The sequence below is a fragment of the Rhineura floridana genome, chromosome 10, assembly GCF_030035675.1.
Source record: "Rhineura floridana isolate rRhiFlo1 chromosome 10, rRhiFlo1.hap2, whole genome shotgun sequence".
Lineage (NCBI taxonomy): Eukaryota > Metazoa > Chordata > Lepidosauria > Squamata > Rhineuridae > Rhineura > Rhineura floridana.
The window spans coordinates 89,490,256-89,506,329 of record NC_084489.1 but is presented as its reverse complement, the minus strand read 5'-3'; the positions used below and the strand labels follow the sequence as shown (position 1 = coordinate 89,506,329).

At 48.2% G+C, this 16,074-nt stretch overlaps 1 protein-coding gene across 2 annotated transcripts in view; it reads left to right on the top strand.

The window, feature by feature from the left end:
- The first annotated feature begins 757 nt into the window (after positions 1-757).
- The window catches only part of SMARCC1 (SWI/SNF related, matrix associated, actin dependent regulator of chromatin subfamily c member 1), a 135,161-nt gene continuing 119,844 nt past the window's right edge, over positions 758-16,074 (top strand). For both annotated transcript variants that reach the window (XM_061586163.1, XM_061586162.1), the window contains exon 1: positions 758-1,438. In XM_061586163.1, coding sequence (XP_061442147.1) covers positions 773-1,438 — 666 coding nt within the window. In that variant the 5' untranslated portion in view covers positions 758-772. The remainder of the gene's footprint in view (positions 1,439-16,074) is intronic.

Here is a 16,074-nt window from a genome sequence, read left to right as displayed (position 1 = left end):
CTCCCCTCCTCAGTAGGCTCGCCTCGGGTTGCAACGCTCGAGGGGGGCTCAGCGTTAAAAGGGGAAGTCGGGGCTCGCCCAGGAGCGGGAGACGAAGGCGGGCCGCCGCGGGGAAGCCCCTCGCCCGCCTGCCGTGTGGTGCTTGTGATTAATTAGTCAGTTAATTAATTAATTTTACCTCCCTCCCTCCCTCCCTTCCTCCCAGGAGTGGAGGAGTTTTTTGATTAATCAGTTAGTTAGTTAATTTTACCCACCCCCCCGCCCTTCCTCCCAAAAGGAGCCCACCTGTGGAATTTTTTTAATTAATTAATCAGTTATAGTTAATTAACTTTACCCCCTGCTCTTCCTCCCAAAAGCAGTCCAGGTGTGGAGGGGGTGTTTTTAATTAATTAATTAGTTAATTTTACTTCCCTCCCTTCCTCCCAAAAGGAGCCCAGGTGTGGATAGGGGTGTTTTTAATTAATTAGTTAGTTAGTTAATTTTACCTTTCTCCCTTCCTCCCAGAAGGAGCCCAGGGTGTTTTTTTAAAAAAACAAAAAACGAGAGTCGGGCTGCTTGTTTTTCAGGGTCCAGAGTGGGAGAGGCGGGTGGGTTGACATCCCATCCCAGACCAACCGCGGGTCGAGCCCTAGTCCTCCTCCTGGTTTTCTCTGCCTGCAACTCCACTACCCGGGACCTGGCAGAGGCTAGAAAGAAAGGGACACACTGTGCGCAGGCGCAGGGCTTGTTTAGTGGCACATGCGCAGAGAGGGAAAGCCTTATCGGAGCCGTCATGCGCACATCTTGGGGGAGGCGTTGCCTGTTGATACCTGGCGCACGCGCGGAGGAGAAGGGAAACGCTGGGGCCGCTCAAGGATACAGAGAAGAGCGGCTCTTGTGCGCATGCGCTGTGCTAGCCTACCGCCTTTTAGCCAGCGAAAGGAGCCGGCGGCCCGCGCGCGGGCGGGGAAGGCCACGTGAGCCGTGGGGGGGGAAAGAAAGAGATCTGTTCCCTGCGCGTGCGCGCGGAACCGGGAGGAGGAGGAGAAGAGAGTGGCGGCGGTGTGGCAGCCGCCGCGGCGTCCTGCGGGCTCTGCGCATGCGCGGAGCCAGGAGAGTGGGCGGCGTAGGGCCCCGGCGGCGGTGGCGGCGGCGGCGCGGAAGGCCGGGCAGGACAATGGCGGCGGCATCGGCGGCAGCCGTGCCCGGAGCAGGAGGCGGCATTGGCGCTGGTAGCTCGGGGGCTCCTGCGGCGGGAGGTGGGCCCGGCTCGGGAGCGGGAGCAGCGGCAGGAGCGGCCTCCTCGTCCTCTTCTTCCTCCTCCTGCTCCGCCGCCATCACCCCGTTGTCGGTGTCGCGCCGCAAGGACGGAGGCCCCGCCGGCAAGTTCTGGGAGAGCCCCGAGACCGTCTCGCAGCTGGACGCCGCGCGGGTCTGGCTGGGCAAGCACTGCAAAAAGGTGAGGGGCTGCCCGGGGGGGAGGATAGGGGGGCTCTGCCTCTTCCTTTTCCCTCAGGGGTCGCCGCGCCTCCCGCCCTTTTCTCCTCACGGCCCTTTTCCTTCTGCTGGGGGAGGGGAAGGGGCCTCAGGGGGCCAAGTAGCCCCTCCCCTTCTCTTCCCTGCCTTTGTGGGGGGAGGACGGGCGAATGGAGGGAGAAGTGCCTGGGCGGCTGACAGGAGGAGGAGCGATGGCGCAGTGGCCAGTTCAGAAGTGTGGGGCCCCTTCTTGTTAGTGCTTTGATAATGAGGTTCTTGTGAATGCCTCTTCCCACAACAATAGACCTCCCTAGGAGCCGATAAGCGTGAGAGAGGAAAGGGTTAGCTACTGAGAAGAGTCATCTCGGTGGCTGACTCGCCTCCTTTCACTCCGACTGGCTCCAAGCATCAGGAGAGGACAAGGAAGCGTGTTGGGAGACTCGTCTTTTCATGCTGATTGGCTCTTGGGATGCTGGAGACAGTGGGACCCTGCTGCCCCCCAAAACAAAGGGTCTGAGACCCCCCCAGATGACTGCACCCCTGAAGAAGAGGAGGGATGAGACAGGAGTGCCCTTTAAGGCTCTGGGGTGAACCATGACTGGGGAAGGTGCAGGTATGAGCAGGCAGGGACAGTCTGTTTATAGTCTAACAGACATATGTTTACTCGGAAGGGAGGTCTGGCCAGCCTCAGTGGGGTTTACCCCTGAGTAAGTGTGTGCCTGGGGTGGCCAAGAATGGAGAAAGGTGGGGGGGCACAAGTGAGGCCTGGTTGGGCACCTTACGATTGGTGTGTGTCCTATTTGCAGCGGTGCTTGTCAGGAGCTTTGCAGTTCCCATTCTTTTGGGGGGGGGTTATGAGTGCAGAATCAACCAGACTTCAGCCACTCAGCTTTACAAACTTCATTTTGGACTGGTTGGGGGTGTGAACTGTGTGTCGGTTACTTGTGTCGCTAACGTTTTGGAATGAACAGGAGTAGTGATTGCAGGCACAAGGTTGAATGTTGAAAGCAACGCTCTTTGGATCATATGTTTGTTTACTGTTTTTTAATCTCCTGAATGTTTATACCCAAAATTAGTTCGACATAAGGCACAGAAAAACAACATGAATTGGATAGTGTCATTGGCATAATCTGTAGGAGAAAACATGGATTTTATCTTTCCTGAGAGTGTCAGCTTAAAGTGGGGCTCCTGTATAAAATGATTCAGGCTTGCTGAGTGTATTTTGTTTTCTCCGTGGATTTTTGGGGAAAAGGATAGCCTTTTGTAGTCCTGGCTTTCCTAGTTGAAGAGGACACCTTGTGATAAGGGAGGAGGAGGAGGAGGCGGGCTCTGTACTGAAGAGCTAACAAAGGGACACCTGCCTCTTCACCCAGCAGTTTTGTGTGAGATTCGGCCAAATGGCCTGTTTTGTTAAAGCTGTCCATGTTCCAGACGTCATGCTGTAGTTTCCTTACATGCACTCTTTCAGCAGGGTAGTGTATATCAGATCAAAGGGATTATCTGTGGTGGAATAATAGGGGGAAGAAGTTCGCTAATTTGTAAACCATCGGTGGGACATGCATTTGATGGTGGCTTTTGTTTGAAGAGCACTTCCAAGCCTAGACGTGGAAGCTGCAGAGGTCATCAGTTTCATTTAAGTCTATTTGAAGCTGAAGTACATTAATTTTTGAGAAGTTGATGAAACTGTAAAGTGTGTCCAATGTCTTTGTGTGTAGCCAAGTAATTATCATGTGGAAGTTTTAAGTATGTGCTTGCTTTCCCTTTTTGTGTGATTACTTGGCATAGTAACAATGAAAACATTCGGAGCACAATATAATCTTGGAGATAGCTACAATAGTATTGACATAATGCTAAAAACATTATTAAGGTCTGAACAAAACTGTTAGAAATGTGCTTAAAAGCATGTAGGTACTGGACGAAGATGATGAAATAATTCTACCGGTACAAGAAGCCAGGGCTGCTAATGCAATTAGCAAGTCAAAAACTAAAACTACCTTTACTTACTTTCTGTGTTAGTCCTCCTTGGACCCGTGTGACAGCTACCACCCATCCATCACTGTCATCCTGGTTTTAGCCAGGGCTGTGCAGTCGTGGAGTCGGAAGCAATTTTGGGTGGAATCGGAGTCGGTAGAAATGTACCGACGGCTTCAAAATAAATTTTGATTGACAAATTTTTTAAAATATAAATTCAGAATGTCAAAGAAGCTTCCCATGAAGTCAGCTGTAGTTGAGCATTTCACCATAACTCAAGATGGAAAACATTTTGTGTGTCAGTGTATGACACAGGACCCAGATGAAGACAAATGCTGTGATGCCAAGATCAGCGCATATTCAGGCAGTGATAAAAACGCTCCTATGAGAGCTTCCCATTTAAAAAGACATTTACAGCGCTTTCCAGAGCTGTGGAGTTGGAAGCAATTTTGGGTGGAGTCGGAGTCAGACAGTAGAAAAATAGAGGAGTCGGCGTCGAAGGTTTGGCGTACCGACTCCACAGCCCTGTTTTTAGCCAAGGTGCTCTAGAACATGATGACCATCCAGCTTCAGGCATGATTGGAAGATACAGATTAACTGGACTCGTTTTAGTCTGGTTTCAGGCCTGGTTTTGACATTGAAGTTGTCTTGGTTGATGACCTGTGTTGGGAGAGGGACAGGAGGATTGTGAACTTATTATTTCTTGCCAGTGTCTCAGAGGTTTTGATACCATTGGCCGTGGTATCCACTTGGAGCAGCCCTGCAGGTTAGGAGATGAAGGCACAATGATATAGTGGTTCTGCTCATATCTCTGGGTCTCTTTCTAGAGAAGCAATGCAGGGCTGCTGTTTGGGATTGGTCATTGGGGGGTGGTTGCAGAGCTTGGAGGATTGCTTTTAAAAAGTAATACATTACAGTTACAATTACATGGCCCAAAAAGTAGTAATTACCATTCCAATTACAATTGCTCTGAAAGTAACTGATTATTTTCCTTTTTCTCAAAAGTAATCACTACAACTACATTTCAGTTACTTTAAAAAAACAAAGCCTACAAAGTGCTGGCCTTGGCTCCTGCACATCTAAGTAACCTAAAACAACATTAAAAATAAACACATACATACAGAGGTAGTAGAATAATTCTTTTTATCCATAAGATAGCAATGGTGGTCTCTCCGCTGGTAAGGGAGGTGGGGAGGGAGGCAGAGGCCTCTACTCAGATCTTTGCACGTCAAACCAAGTGACCCCACCCCCCAGTCAGCAAGCATAATCTCTTTCACTTAACCACCTCCTGGACCCTGCCCTGCCCCCAACTAAGGGACACTCACCCAAGCAAACATTTTCCCCTGAGATGCAAAAAAGTTAAAATACTGCAAATGCAGCACAGTAGCCAGAGAGGGTGGTGGAGGCCACTTTGTGTGCCAAGTGCAAACACAGTATTCACACACACACATGTCATCTTTCACCTCCACAGTTCTTTATCTCCATTCTGCTGCTGCCTCCTCCTCCTTTATCCATGTTCTTGCCCTCCGGCTCCTTTTCCCCTCCACTCCATTCTTCATCACCACCATCCATTTTTTTAAACAATTGTTTTCTCCACTCCACCCCGTCTCACTCTCCACCTCCTCCCTCGTTGCCTCCTAAGCATCCACAGAGCATGAGGGAAGAGCGATGCTGCACAGAAGCCCAGCTTGAGGTGCATGATTTTCATCCACAAATCAGAGGAGCAGAAGACTTCCCCTGCTTCCCCCCCAAGTAATCCCAAAAGTAATGCTGGAAACATTACAATTGCTCCACAAAAGTAATAAAATTACTCCTAGTTCTATTACAGTCAAAATGTAAAGGAATTACCCACTCATTCCTCAAAAAAGTAACGAATTACAAGTAATTCATTACTTGTATCTAATTACTTCCAAGTTCTGGGTATACAATGCTGCTAGAGTAGACCCAAATGAAATTAATACACATAGCTAACAGGTTCAGTAATTTCAGTGGGTTTACTCTGAGTAGAAGGTGGTAGAATGCGTTACTTGTAACTAATTACTTCCAAGTTCTAGGTGGTTGGAGCACTGAATCAAACTCTTATTTCTGCCCGTCATCAGCATCAGCTCAGACTGTAGAAGTGCTTGATTGTTGAGTTTGCATTGACTACCTATATGTGGCTGAGCCCAGCTGGCCTTTTAGTGGCAGAGATGAGTCCAGTAGCACTCTTGGACTAAATCGCCTTCAGGGGGGTATTCCCCTATCCAAGGTAGGCAATTAATCAATTATGTGGAAAGTTGTTTACAGTATCTGAATTTTGGAGCTTTGCATATTTTACAATTGTCTTTGCCAAACCTGAAATCTAGAAAGCTTCCTTTGGATTCTCTTGAATTCTTTGTGATCGTAGATACCAGATAATATGTGGGATTCACAAAGCTTGAACTTCATTTATGTTTAGTGCCTTGCAAAGAGTAGCAAAATAGCCTTAAATTTAAATGTACCATTTAAATATATCATTTTTCTGTCTCTTCACTTTTTCCAAATGAGCCAGTGTTCACCAGTCATTTCAGATTCATTCATGCTTGTCATGTAAGACAGTGTTTAGTGCTTTAAAAAGAGGCATGTTTTTATGAGAGGCTGTAAAGTAAGCTTGGAGGGGGGACATTGAGTTGCTGCCATTGCAACAAGCAAGGATTTTATCAGAGCTGGAATCCTTCACGGTTAAGAGAGTTTTTAGTGTTTCATTTATTTTTAAAAAGTGTTGAAATGCATCCAGACTTCCGGGAAGGGTGACTTAGCCTGTGCCTGCTTTTGAGACGGGCTCCTGCCTCAAAAGAAGCTTATTCAGATATATCAGTCAGTTTTTTCTTTTTTTTTTGACTGATTAAACTTCTCCCGGGTAGGGAGAAACGAAGAGATTAACCTCAAAGCCTATTTTTGTTGGGACGACCAGATCTCATTAATTTATGGGACGAGGTCCAGCCGACGAAGGTGGGACGGATTTTCAACAGCAAGCTCTATCTGTTAAAGCGAACGTTCATCTTATCTTCTAAGAGAGAACGCACTAACAGGCAAGCACCCTTCTTTCTATATTTTTCTTTTACTTGACTTAAATTGTTGCTGTTTAAAAGAGATTTGCCAGATTGATCGGTTTTTGACATCTCACTGGGGAGCCATAACTTCTCTCTGCTACGCACTAATTAATAGCTTATCTCTGTTTTTGTTGCAAAAAGCTGTCCTGGATTTGCATTCTAAAGATATACACAGAAGAGGGATTTCTATTCCAGATTTTTATTTTGAAGAATATTATACTGTCTGAGACTACTTTCTTTTTGGTCTATTTTATTTTGACGAATCTGTTTCTTGACGACTGCCATTAATTGTTTCGATCCTGGGAACTGCATTTTGTTTACTTAACTATGGAGAGATAAGGCTGTCTGCTCTGTTTATACTGTGATGTCACCAAGTTTGGAGTATTAACCCAATTGTTGCTGAAATAAGAAGTGGTTTTCCTATATTTTTCTTTTAAAATGGCAATTAAGAAAGTGGCTGAGAATCTGGAAATAACTATGTTTCAGAAAATAATGGATGAGATTGAGATAACGAAACAAAACCTGCGACAGGGTTGTAAGGAGCTGAAAATTGAATTGAGTAAAATGACGCAGGAGATTAAAGATATAGGGGTCCCTGTGAGAGAGGTGACCCTGGAAGGGGTCCCTGTGAGAGAGGAGACCCCGGAGATTGGAACAAACGTGGAACAGGAAAAAGATTTGGAGTCTATGGACTTTAGAAATAAAATCTATTGTTTGGAGACACAGGAGATTAAAGACATAGGGGTCCTTGTGAGAGAGGAGACCCTGGAGACTGGAACAGGGGTCCCTGTGAGAGAGGAGACCCTGGAGACTGGAACAGGGGTCCCTGTGAGAGAGGAGACCCCGGAGATTGGAACAAACGTGGAACAGGAAAAAGATTTGGAGTCTATGGACTTTAGAAATAAAATCTATTGTTTGGAACTCAATGTTATCTCTGAAGAAATTAATGAAGATTCTAGAGATAAAGTTATCAATGGCATGGATAATCTTCTGGACTGGAATGATGTGATGGAGCCCAATATAGAGAAAATTTATGGAATTAACTGCAGCCATGTAACAATGGAAAAACTTTCAAGAGATGACCCAGTGTATTTTGAAAAAAAGAACAGAGATATGATTTTACAGCAGTATTTCAGCAACCTATTCAGAATGGATGGCAAGAAAATATTTGGGATAGAGGTAATTCCCATCAGACTCTTACTATATGACTATGGCTTTGACAGCAAGATTATTATGGAATACTGATAATGGAAGATTGGATACTGAAATTACTGGACTTAACAAGACTACTGAAGATGGAAGATGGAAAATGGAACTAATAGGGATAATAGAACAATGGCTACTGAAATTACTGAACCTAACAGATTCTGATGTGATGGATTAATTGAAATGTTTATTTTGACTATGGTTATGACAATAAGATTATCATAATTAGTAATGAGATGGATTAATTGATATGCTTATCTGGAAAAAAAAAATTGATAGATATATTTCTTAAAGAATTGAAACCTCTCTTTGACTTTTTGTGGAAAGAATAAAGTAATGTTTATGAGATTTGATGATTAAGTAAGATAACTATTGGAGGAAAGTGATTTTATAATATGACTTAAGAGACAGGATTGTTATATATTATAGACTTATAACTGATCTGATCTTTGACAAATGGGAAGTCAATATTTTACTCTTTATTTTTTATTTTTATTTTTATTTTTTTATTTTTTTTTTTGTTTAACTATTTTTGATTTTGTTTTTTGTCTTTGAATGTTTTATGATTTCGTCTTGTATGTTTTATGAAAATTTGAATAAAAATTATTGAAAAAAAAAAAAAAGTGTTGAAATGCATCCAGATAATCAGTTTCCTCCAAATACTCCTGAAACTGAACTGCCACCACTTGCTGAAGCACCTTGCCTCGGGGCGGGGGTGTCCTTTTAAGCAGGGAATGCACCAGCACCTCCTTCAAGGCACCTGGAACTTCCGCCTACCCCCCTGAGACATTAATAACTCTTTGGAAAACCCCTCCCACCATTAATCCCCTTCTGCTTGCTCTGATAAGCCAAGATGGGTAAGCTCCAAGGGGCAAGGTGCTCAGCTGTACTTCTCCAGGCAGCATGTCTCCATCCTCACACCATAGTAATTGCGGCTGATCCAGTAATCCACAGCTGATCCCAGGTCCTGCTGGGAGGAAGGGCGGGATATAAATCAAATAATAAATAAATAATCGATTAAACAGACAGTGTTTTGGATACCTCCATAAGACTTGCTTTAACTGTGGTGTCCAACTTTGTTCAAATCTGAGCGATTTTGCCCCTAAATTGCTTTGTAAATTTGTTACAGCAGGCTGCCAAGGGTGTCAGAGCAATGCTTTGTTGGCCAGATGACAAAGCCTATTCACCACTTGGAAAAGCTCTGCCGGATGGCTACTTGTGGGTGATGGCGGACAAGTAAGCTTCCTTCACCACCATCATTGCCACATGATAAGTGCAGTAATTCTCCTTCACCCATGTTCAGTCGGGTTCAGACTGAGATTTAAGCTGCCTGCACTTTAGCTGTCAACGCTCCCGTTTCATTGCACACAGGACACTAAACTACCAAGGCAACGTCGAGACTTTGGATCGGGATCCTGAAGACGATGTGGGAGAGAGTGGGGAGGGGGATTTGGAATTCCAGGAGTTGCAGCTGGGGAGTGAAGAGGAGGGGGAGAGAGAGAGATGTCAGTACCTTGGAAGGAGAGGGACCCAAGGAGCACGAGGCTGCGCGACCGCCTCCCTCCTTCATAAGTGATGGGGAGGTGGGAAAACTGCGCAGTAAATTCAATGTTGTAATTTCCTTAATAAAGAAAGAATTAAACACACCCACGAGTTTGGTTATTGACTCCCATCCTGGGCCCGACAGCTTGACAGAGCCATCTTCTGATCCCTCAAGTCCCCAGCAACTTGCCGAGTACAAGATGAATCTGGGAGCTGCAGGAGGGGTCACCCTCTAGTCTCTGCAAGCGGATTTACAGACGCTGCAGATGAACTTCCTAGCTCTGCAAACCGAGAATCAGAACCTGCGGGCCACGACACAGACCCTGCAGGCTGACAACCAAGCTCTGAGGGCGGCGGTCGCCCAGCTCCAGGCAGCGCCTCCCGGTGCTGCTGCAGCTCCAGTCAAGACTCCTGTAGGATTGCCCGCGAGGTATGCAGGGCAGAGTGATCAGTTTGCCACGTTCCTGGCCCAGTGTGAACTTTACATGCAGGTTCAACGGGCGGACTTTCCGACGGACGATGCGAAGGTGGCCTTTGTCATCAGCCTCTTGGAAGGAGAAGCCGCGAAGTGGGCAACCCCCTACCTGATCCGGGCTGACCCAGTACTGGGGGTGTACGCTGGTTTCAAGACCACCATGGGAGAGATGTTCCAAGACCCCCAGAGGAAGGAGACAGCGGCAAGAAAACTAGGCGCCCTTCGACAGGGAAGAGGATCAGTGGCGAGCTACACCAATGCGTTCAAACTCCTGGCCCAAGAGACTGACTGTAATGATCCCACGCACATGTATTTGTACCGAAGTGGATTGAGTCCTGAGATCCTAGATGAACTGGTCCGAATGTCACCCCCAGGCAATCTGAGAGACTTGATCCGTGTGTGCCTGCAGATAGACCACCGGCTAGAGAAAAGACATGAGGCGCCCCGATACCCTGTTCCCATACCAGCGCCTCGAAGCCGCATCCCGCCAAGCTCGACACCCCCGTCCACCAGCGGCGAGGAACCCATGCAGCTGGGGGGAGTTCGACTGCACCTGAAGGATGAGGAGAAGGAGAGGCGGAGGCGAGAGAATCTCTGTCTGTATTGCGCTAAACCTGGTCATCTAGCACGGAATTGTGGGGCAAAGGTGGGGAAGCTTGAGCCGTTGGGAAACTAAACAACCCAGCTCTCAACGAGGCCAGAGGGCTGGGGGCCGCCATTAACAAAGGGCCTGCAGTGACACAACCCCCCTCGCGGGGGGTCCTAATATTGCCTGTTCGGATTACGACGCCCAAGGGGCAAAGTTTTAAGACAGAAGCTATGATAGACAGCGGGGCATCCACTTGTTTTATGGATGCAGAGCTAGTGGCCCACTACGCGATTCCCACCTGGGAGCTGGAAAAGCCTTTAGCTGTGGAGACCATTGACGGAAGACTTTTGAAATCGGGGGGGGGTGACACGGGCGACTCAAGAATTGGAGGTGGAAATCCCAGGGCATTCAGAGACTTTCCTTTTATGTGTCTCATCTCTCAAGTTTCTCAGTGATCCTGGGGATGCCGTGGTTGGCGAAACATGGACCTCAGATCCATTGGGAGGAAGCGGTGGTGGTGTTTACCTCCCAGTATTGCCACGAGAATTGCCACCCTCAACGACAGAAGCCATTGTGGCTGGGACCGGACAAAGTCCAGAGGAGGTTGTGTTGCCAGACAAGTACAAAGAATTCCAAGATGTGTTCGATGAGAAGGAAGCGGAGAATCTACCCCCGCATCGCCCGTATGACTGCGCCATAGATCTGATCCCGGGTGCTAGCATCCCGGCAGGGAGAATCTACTCGCTCACAGAGCCAGAGCCGGAGGTGCAGCGGGAGTTCCTGGAGAAGAACCTGAAGCGAGGGTTCATTCGACCCTCACAGTCACCTGCGGCAGCCCCCTTGCTGTTTGTCAAGAAAAAAGGAGGAGAGCTCCGGCTGTGCCATGACTACTGCGCATTAAATCAAATCACTATACCGAACAGCTACCCCCTGCCCCTCATTCCTGAGCTGTTGGATCGGTTACATTCGGCCAAGGTTTTTACCAAGCTGGATCCGAGAGGGGCGTACAACCTGGTGCGAATGAAACAAGGGGACGTTCAGGTGGACGGAGGAGGCCAAGAAGGCTTTCGAGGAATTAAAGAAGCGTTTCTCTGTCGAGCCGATCCTGAAGTTCACAGACCCCATGCAACCCTATATAGTGGAGAGCGACGCCTCAGACTTTGCCATCGGAGGACTAAAGTATGCCCCTGCGCATACTTTTCAAGGTAGCTAACGGACCCCGAGCGAAATTACATTGTCCTGGAGAAAGAGCTCCTTGCGATTAAAGAAGTATTCGCCCACTGGAGACAGTACCTGGAAGGGGCTCAACACCAGATTGAGGTTAGATCGGACCATAAGAACCTCGAGAGCTTGCAGACAACTAGGAGGTTGAATCAGCGACAAATACGGTGGGCACAGTTCTTCTCTAGGTTTAACTACCGAATTACTTACTACCCCCAAGCCAAGAACCAGCGAGCGGACGCTCTCTCCTGACTGCCGGGATATTTGGAAGGGAAAGCCCCAATTACTCACCAATACATCATCCCTCCAGAGAGAGTGGTCGTGGGTGCGTGTGAAGAATCCTAGGAAAAGGAACTTAAGGAGGCTCAAGCAAAAGACCCTTACGCGCTACAATGTCTGGCTGACTTGGATCTACCTGCCAAAAAGGAGAGCGGATTACATGAAAGCAATGGACTCTTGTGCTACCGATCAGCGAGGTATGTGCCTCCTGGAGAGATAAGGACCCGGGTGTTGAGGCATTGCCACGACTCCCCGGTGGCAGGCTACTTTGGCATTTTCAAAACCATCCAAACGGTCACCAGGGATTTTTGGTGGCCGCAAATGAGGAGAGAGATAGAGAACTACGTCCAGACCTGCCCAGTCTGTTTGAGGACAAAGCACGCGCCTGGGAAACCAGCTGGATTACTTGAACCTTTCCCCACGCCGCGGGCTCCCTGGAAAGCACTTTCGATGGACTTTATAACAGACCTCCCTGACTCCCAAGGGATGTCGACCATCCTGGTGGTGGTAGACACTCTAACTAAGATGGCTCATTTCCTGCCATGCGCAGGAATACCGAACGCAGAAGAGACGGCTAAACTGTTCGTGAGAGAGGTATACTGCTTGCACGGATTGCCCGACAGCATAGCTTCGGATCGAGGAATTCAGTTTAGCGCCAAGTTCTGGAGAGCTCTGTGGAAGCAGCTAGGCACAGAGCTAAAGATGTCGTCCTTGCATCACCCCCAGACTGATGGGCAGACGGAGCGCCTCAATTCGGTCTTGGAAGGGTATTCACGCTGCTATATCTCGTATCAGCATAATGACTGGAAGTCTTACTTGCACCTAGCGGAGTTCTCCTATAACAATGCCTTGCACACCAGCACACGCCAAACACCCTTCTTCGCAAACTATGGGCTTCACCCCAGGGCCTTCCCTAGCTCCCGCGATACGCTGATGGTGCCGGCGGCCGAGGATTTCGTCCAGGAATTACAGGCTATGCAACAGCTACTGCGCGCCCAGCTAGACGAGGCCAAGGAGAATTACAAACGTGTAGCGGACCAGCACCGCCAGGAGGGAGCCCCGATCCAAGTAGGAGACCAGGTCTGGCTATCAACTCGGTTCTTGCCCATGCCAGGTAAGTACAGAAAATTACAGGATAGGAGGGTGGGTCCTTTTGAGGTGGAGGCGCAAATCAACACCGTAGCCTACCGGTTGAAACTGCCACCTACGTTCAAGGTCCACCCAGTCTTTCATCGCTCCCTACTCACTAAAGAACACCCCCCGAGCCCCCTCAGTCCAGAGGTGCAACCAGGTGCCCCTCTAGCGATAGACGGACAGACGGAATTCGAAGTGGAAAGTATCTTGGATTCCAGAAAGAGAAGAAATTGGCTGCAGTATCTCATACATTGGGTGGGCTACGGCCCGGCGGAAAGGTCGTGGGAGAATGCGGAGGACGTCCACGCCTTTCACCAGCAGTACCCCCAAAGACCCAGACCTGAGGGGTGGAGGGAGGAAAGCCTTGGGAAGGGGGATACTGTCGAGACTTTGGATCGGGATCCTGAAGACGATGTGGGAGAGAGTGGGGAGGGGGATTTGGAATTCCAGGAGTTGCAGCTGGGGAGTGAAGAGGAGGGTGGAGAGAGAGAGATGTCTACAGTAAGAGACCTTGGGATTCCAACGGCCGGGAACTCATCCCTACCAGGTCTCACGCCTCCCTTCAAGCAGCGGGGAGGGGAGATGGAGGAGGAGTCGGAGGGAAGAGGATACGTAACCCCTCCTCAGCCCAGCAGCCCCGTAAAGAAGCCGGTGTCCTGTTTCCACTCACCCGGCCCCCCCGCATGGGATAGAGACGTCAGTACCTTGGAAGGAGAGGGACCCAAGGATCCCCCCTCCCCTCGAGCTCGAAGACGGCAGAGGAGGGAGGAGCAGAAAAAGGCGGAAGGAGGGGGATCTCTCCGAAGGAGCGCGAGGCTGCGCGACCGCCTCCCTCCTTCATAAGTGATGGGGAGGTGGGAAAACTTTGCTCTGTCAACTTTCTTTCAACGCTGCAGGATTAGATAGTTAGGGAATCTAGTGAGTTAGATTAGAGGTTTGTATGAAGCGCAGTACATTCAATGTTGTAATTTCCTTAATAAAGAAAGAATTAAACACACCCACGAGTTCGGTTATTGACTCCCATCCTGGGCCCGACAGGCAACCTTTGTGCTCCACTGCAACAGCAATGGCACTCAGGAGCACCGGCCATGTCATCTGGCAAATCTCCCAGATCATTCAGGAATCCATCAGATTCCATAAGTCTCTGTGGGCGGACCATCTCAGTGAGTCCTGCACTCCTACAGAATGGAGTAGCTGCATTCTACCCAAACCTCACCTGGGAGTAATCCATCCATAACAATGGATTCACAGTGACTCTCCCAATCAACAGAACATTAGCAGTCCTTTCTGTGGCAAAGACCAGGTTGAGGGTATGTCTAGCCACATGTGTTAGGCCAACAATGTACTGATACAGCCTCACGGATATTATGGATACTGTGAATTCCTGAGTCGGCCACCCAGCTCATCTGCCTAGGTCTTGGTTATATGTACCAGGTCAGCCATTCATCCATGATCAAATCATGCCTAATAGATGTTTTATTCTGGGCAGACCTGATGTTTAACTCATTAAACACCACCAGACTACAGGATTGGCTGACTGGCATCACCAGATTCTGGAATTCAAGAGGGAAGTATGCCAGCTGGACAAAATGAATCGGGAAGTCTGTTGTCTCCCTGGGGCATGCATCCGGGACATCACTGACAACCTGCCAAGGCTCATTGGGAACCAAGATAGGTACCCCTTTCTCCTCATCCATGTGGGCACAAACGACACAACCAGAAACACCTTGGAACAGATCACCTCAGACTATGAGGCTCTGGGTAGGAAGGTCAAGGATTTTGGGACGCAGGTGGTCTTCTCGTCAATTCTTCCCGTGAAGGATAGAGGACTGAAAAGGAAGATACTGCAGGTCAACGACTGGTTACGCAGATGGTGTCAACGGGAGAGGTTTGGATTCTGGGACCGTGGTCTAAGCTTCTTGGAGGGGGGACTGTTGGCAAGAGATGGGCTGCACCTCACAAGGACTGGGAAGAAGTATGGCAAAACTCATCAAGAGGGCTTTAAACTAAAGCCTCTGGAGGATGGAGATGATAGCTTAAATACTGATCCAAAGACAGCGGGTTGTAAACACAAGGATTTGGAGGGTACAGGAGACACTGGGAGAGAGAAAGGGATGCATGGCAAAGCTAACGGTATATTAACAGAGGAATCCAATCAGGACAAAAGAGACTTCTGGTGTCTATATACCAACGTGCGGAGCTTGGGAAACAATCAAGAGGAGCTTGAAGTCTTAGTGCATCAAGGCAAATATGACTTCATAGGGATAACAGAGACTTGGTGGGATGACTCCCATGATTGGAATATAGCCATTCAAGGATATAAACTCTACAGAAAGAATAGAAGCAACAGAAAAGGAGGGGGAGTAGCGTTATACGTCAAAGACAAATACACCTCTATGGAAATCCAAGAGAGCGAACAAAGTGGTCTGGTAGAGACCATTTGGGTAAAAATAAATGGAGAAACAAATAAAACCGACATGGTAGTAGGTGTCTACTGCAGACCCCCTGGCCAAGAAGAGGTGGTAGACGAGGCCTTTCTCAAACAAATCTCTGAAATCTCAAGGAGGCAAGAAGTAGTAGTGATGGGGGACTTCAACTACCCGGATATCTGCTGGGAGACAAACTCTGCGAAGCACAAAACCTCCAACAAATTCCTGATGGGCCTTGCTGATAATTTCCTCTTTCAAAAAGTAGAAGAAGGAACAAGGGGATCGGCAATCCTGGACCTGATCTTAACTAACAGGGATGAATTGGTCACGGGAATTAAAGCGGTCGGTACCTTGGGGGAAAGCGATCACGTAATGCTGGAATTCGCGATTCTGGGGAAAGCCAAAGAAGAATATAGTCAAACATGGACCTTGGATTTCAGGAAAGCCAGTTTTAGCAAGCTCAGGGAAATGATGGGTAGGATCCCGTGGCTAGATAGACTAAAGAAAAAAGGAGCCCAAAAAGCATGGGAGTTCATGAAGAACGTATTACAAAAAGCGCAATCGCAAACAATTCCAAAGAGGAAGAAAAACGGAAGACATCAGAAAAAGCCAATGTGGCTACACGGAAGACTGGTGAAGGAGGTAAAAATAAAAAAGAGCATGTATAAAGAATGGAAGGAAGGACGCATCACCAAAGAAGAG